Source organism: Nematolebias whitei, chromosome 17 (genome assembly GCF_014905685.2).
Source record: "Nematolebias whitei isolate Nwh7 chromosome 17, NemWhi1, whole genome shotgun sequence".
NCBI classification, from domain to species: domain Eukaryota; kingdom Metazoa; phylum Chordata; class Actinopteri; order Cyprinodontiformes; family Rivulidae; genus Nematolebias; species Nematolebias whitei.
The window spans coordinates 39,069,713-39,074,841 of record NC_056514.1 but is presented as its reverse complement, the minus strand read 5'-3'; the positions used below and the strand labels follow the sequence as shown (position 1 = coordinate 39,074,841).

Genomic DNA, 5,129 nt, shown 5'->3' with positions numbered 1-5,129 from the left:
CCCTTTATTTATACAGGTTAATCCCTTTATTTATACAGGTTAATCCCACTGCGCCTCGGGGCTCATTCACAAGTTTTTAGTCATTAAGTCATACTTTTGAGATGTAGAGTCATAAATCATATTTTTAGTCAATATCTCATAATTATAGCAGGCTGGGTCAAAATATGAGATACAGTTTTGTTATTATCAGAAAGTCTTGTTTTTTGTTGTTGTTGTTGTTTTCAGTGTGGCACAAACAGACTTCCATACATGGGCTTCCCCTGTTTCATGAATCCGAAAGTGTTTTTTTTTTTTTCTCGTGTCTTTGCAGCAGTTTTACACCTCCCCCTGCAGGGCCGGGTTAATGTATGTGCTGCCAAAGACCAACCCAGTCGAGCAGAGTCCAGGTCCGAGCTGCCGACGCTTGGCTGAAGGTTGGAGGTCCTGCAGAGCCCCTGGAGTCCTGAAGGTTGGAGGTCCTGCAGAGCCCCTGGAGTCCTGAAGGTTGGAGGTCCTGCGAGGCAGCCGCACCATGATCCCCAGAGTCCGTGCGTGGAAGATCTCAGCTTTGAGGCTTTTCCAGAAACCATGGACGCGTCAGCCTGGATTACCTGCAGCTGCTCGGTGAGAACAAACCTTCAAACCTTCAGCTTTTCTGTTTTCACCTTTTTCTGGTTCATTAACAATAATTGGTTCGTTAAGGACAACGCTCAAGTTGTGTGCTGCTTCGTTTTGCACTTCACATCTAGAAGAGTTTGCCCCTTTTGGGCGTCTTTGCAGGAACTTTACTGGAAAGATAAAAATCAGCTGGATGGGAAAAGGGGCGGGGCTTAAAGCAGAACGCAACAAAACACCTTTCAGTAAAATATCTCAAAAAGACATGGACTGATTGTCATGAAACTTTCAGGAAACAGTTACTGGATGTTCATCTGCAGCTAATTTACTTTTGGAGTCAACCCAATTCAAGATGGCCGCCACAGCCAGCTGATCTTATGTAACATCTTGTGGAAAGCAGCCTGCTCCTCAGATAAATAGTTTTAACTTATTATTTTTATATTTTTATATATGAATGTTTCTGTTCAGTGCCCTGAGACAACTTCTGTGGTGACTTGGCGCTTTATAAATAAACCGAACTGAATTGAATTAACACAAAAAATGGCTCCAGCTCATCCATTTTAACAGATGTTGAGCTTGAGTTTGGTGTGGTAGTAGCTGAGAATCATCCAAAACACATACTCAAGAGTGCTGCTCAATGTTTGAGATATTTGCTTGGAAATTCAGCAATGACTGTTGGAAGTCCATGTGTCTGTTAGCAAAATATCTCATGAAGCACTGGGTGTATTTTAATGAAAATTTCAGAGATTAATGGATGGATGTGCGTCTACATCTCTTAACGTTTGGAGTCGGTGCAACTCGACATACCACCACAGTTAAACATTAGTCAACACACAAGCGGCCATAACTAAGTAACCTTTACAGATGTTGAGCGAAAGTTTGAGCTGGTAGTAGCTGAGAGTCTTCCCCAACATACTTCTCAGGATATCGTCTGCAACTTTCAAGCTTTCAGCTTTTATTTGTCAACATAAGCTCATCTTAAGACAACGAGTGTTGGGTTAGGGTTAGTAACGTAATATTTTTTACGTTTTGAGTCTGGTTCATCTTTAATTCTGCCGTCAGTAGAAACAACTTCACAGGAAAATAAACGGTCTGTCATGAGATTTATGCAAAAACTTCTATTATTTAGAAGAAGGCGGCAGGCGGGGCTTAAAGTTTCATACTCAACAAAGTGGCTCATTTTTTGATGCAATAAAAAGCCCACATAGGTCTATAAAGGTAAAATCATTTTACTTTTAGTAAATAGGTTTTTCTTTTACTTAAAGGTTCAAAAAACACATTATTTTTATATTCTGCACCGTTTTTTTCAACCTTTTGCCTCCTGAACGACTCGGTCTGCTCTGATCGGTCAAAAACTGCAACGTTTTTGGCTTTTGTTCAAAGCGTGCAAAAATAAAAAGCTTTTTCTGTGGCAGCTGTGGCTGAGTGGTTAGAGTGGTTAGAGTGGTCGTCCTCCAACGGGAGAGTTGGAGGTTCGATTCCACCATCGGTCGCATGTGTAGGGCGAGACACTGAACCCCTCGTTGCCTCTGATGTGTGTCCCATCAGTGCATGAATGTGATCTAAAGACTGGTTAGTCTCTTTAGAATGATTTGATCAACTATCTTTGTATAGATGTAGTAGAGCACTGTATGAGAGTGTGTGGAGGTAAATGAGGCACAGATTGTTGTAAAAGGCTTTGAGTATCTTGATTAGATAGAAAGACATTATATAAGTACAGTTTATTTACATTTATCTCTGAGCACATTTTATGTAACACAAAAGACTTGAAGGTTTACCAAAGTCCACGCTCAGTAATCCAGGTACAAGTCCAACAAAGTTCAGTCAGGTCATCTGGATGGTTTCTTATCATCAGCAAACTGTTTGTTTTTTCCCACCATGGGAGTGTGCTGCTTGTGGGACTCGGTTTGTTGGTGGCGCCTCAGATTGAAGAAGTCCTGCGGATGAATCGTCTCAGCAGAAAAATAAATCGTCCATATAGATAGATAGATAAATACTTTATTGATCCCGAAGGAAATTATATGGCAATCTGTAGCTCTCACTCATACAAACGATAAGATAAAAACACACCAGATAAAAAAAAAAAACATTAAAAAGATCAATAAATAATTTAAAAACAACCCTAAGAGGAGATAAAGCAGCAACTATGTTGGGGACATAACCAGCTAGCTTCTCTGGTTCCTGCCAGGAGTGGCCGTATGACACAGCCTGATGGCACGAGGGACAGACGAGTTCTTTAGTCTCTCAGTAGAGCGCCTCAATGAACGGAGTCTGGAGCTCATTGAACCTCGCTGGTTAGAGAAGGCCGAGTTCAAGGGGTGGCCCCGATTGGACATGATCGCCCTGATCAGAGCGCGTCCTCTGCTCCACCACCTTCTCCACAGAGTCGAGGCCCAGTCCCACCACAGAGCCCGCCTTCTTAATGAGCCGATTCAGCTTTAGGACGTCCTTCTTCCTAGTGCTGCCCCCCCAACACACAACACTAAAAGAAGTATAGTGGACGCAATGGACTGGTAAAACACATTCAATAACGTAGAGCTGATGTGACCTGACTGAACATTGTTGGACTTGAAGGGATAGTTCAGATGTTTTGAAGTGGAGTTGTAAACAATAAGTTTTCTTATCTTAGCACTTTGAACAACCTCAGTTTAAAGAAATGCAGATTAAACTTTACCAAACTGATGAGATACTGCCTCATAGAGTTTTGTTCATCATCCTAAAATGACACCAAAAACTTTATAGCAGTTTATATAAATGCCATTTGATGAACCTTTAGTTTATCGCCAGTTTCACGTTGTGGTATTTTGGCAGAGATATAATAATTTTCCTGCAGGAAGTGCCCCCGCGCCGCACCAGACGGCTGCAGCTAGCTCTGACTAGCCGTTAGCTCGTCAGTCCTAGAATTTTACTATTTTTCTCCAAACAGGTCGTTCAAAGCGCTATCTGCAGCAGGTAAGATATTATCTGTTCGTAACTTTTCCACAGAATACAACTTTAAAAATCAGATCCATCACTTTACGACTTTATTGGACTTGATTTTTGAGGAATCTGTTAATAAATCCAACTTTAACCCCCGGCTCCATGAACTATTAAAAACAAATATGGTTATGTTGTGTTTGTCTTTTAAACAGTTACAGTAAACATGCACAATTATGAAACATTTTGAAGTGTAACTTGGTGCCTGCAGATGAAAAACCTCACAGATAGTAACGGTTTAAAATCGGTCACAGCTGGATGTGGATGTCAACCTTTCACCTACTTAAACAGAATTTTGCTCAAAGGTTGATAGTTCTTGTCCCCCTGTAGTTTGTCTGGATTTGATTTGTTTATTTACCTTTTATTTGGTGCTTAGTTGCACACGAACACATGAAATGTAGGAAAAAAGGCTGAAAGTCTGCAACAAGTCTGCAGAAATCTGTGAAACTTGAGGCTCTGCTGGACGTCTCCCCGCCCCGAGGAAGTGGGGCCTCGTGTGACGTCTCGGTTGTACGGTGTCGGATGTCTGGTTCCTGACAAATCATCCGGGCCTGTGTCCAAACGCAGCCTGAAGAACTTTGTTTCTGTTGTTGGAGCTCCTCTGAGGCTTAAATCTACATAAAATGAGACGCAGCGAAGAACAAAAACCAAACGCGTAGACCAAGTCTGCAAGAGCAAGTCCACACATTGCTGAAGGAATGTGCACCACCCGCCAACTTGCATGACAAAGTTTTAACCAGAGCTCTTGCATGAGCTGTTAACTCTCAGTGTTTGTGTTGGGAATCACTCTCAGCTACTACCACACCAAACTTCAGCTTAAAATCTTCAAAACTGACCGATTTACGACCATTTTTGTGTTTGCTAACGCAGATTAGCTGTGTCGGCCTCTTTGGATTGGCTTGATCGCTTTCCAAGAGTTTATTAGATCCTGTCAAGTGTTTATAGATATTTTGCTAACATGCACACACTGCCTTTCATGGTGGCAGGTGAGAATAAGCGCACGATGATGATGATGATTCAGAGCCATGAAATTAAATATGAAAAATGCACAAATGTAAACACGCAGATGACTTTTTGAAGTAAAGATTGTAAATAAGTGTTCAGAGATGTTTTGATAAGTAGGACGGGTTATTTCGTGTATTTGGACAAATGTGTAAAAACCAGAACACAGAGTGTCGGTGACAACACGTCGTCTAACTTTCGCTTCTTCTCCAGCTTCATCCACGTGGAGCATCCGCCCATCGTCCCCACTCTCACCAAGAGCTACGCCCACGGCACGTCGTCCACGCCGCTGCGCTGCGAAACGGTAGCGGAGGCCCTGCGGAACACCGTGGAGCGCTGGCCCGACAGAGAGGCCATGGTCTTCGTGCAGGACGGGGTCCGCAAAACCTTCGCAGAGTTCCAGGAAGATGTGAGTCGTTTCAATAAAACCTGCTCGTCCGTTAACCCGAAGGATGTCGCTCGGAGGGAAACGGTCCAGACACGATCCGAAGTCCGGTTCTTCTTCACGCTGCTTTATTACCGTTTGAATGCTGAGTCAGCATTTACGCTTTATTACC

General features: G+C 42.7%; 1 protein-coding gene across 2 annotated transcripts in view; it reads left to right on the top strand.

The window, feature by feature from the left end:
• The first annotated feature begins 337 nt into the window (after positions 1-337).
• acsf2 (acyl-CoA synthetase family member 2) overlaps positions 338-5,129 on the top strand; it is a 30,201-nt gene continuing 25,409 nt past the window's right edge. The window contains exons 1-3 of one of the 2 annotated variants that reach the window (XM_037691665.1): positions 385-413; positions 449-603; positions 4,786-4,981. In XM_037691665.1, the coding sequence (XP_037547593.1) occupies positions 512-603; positions 4,786-4,981 (288 nt within the window). In that variant the 5' untranslated portion in view covers positions 385-413; positions 449-511. Of the gene's footprint in view, positions 604-4,785; positions 4,982-5,129 lie in introns of both variants that reach the window. The other variant, XM_037691664.1, reaches the window with a different exon arrangement.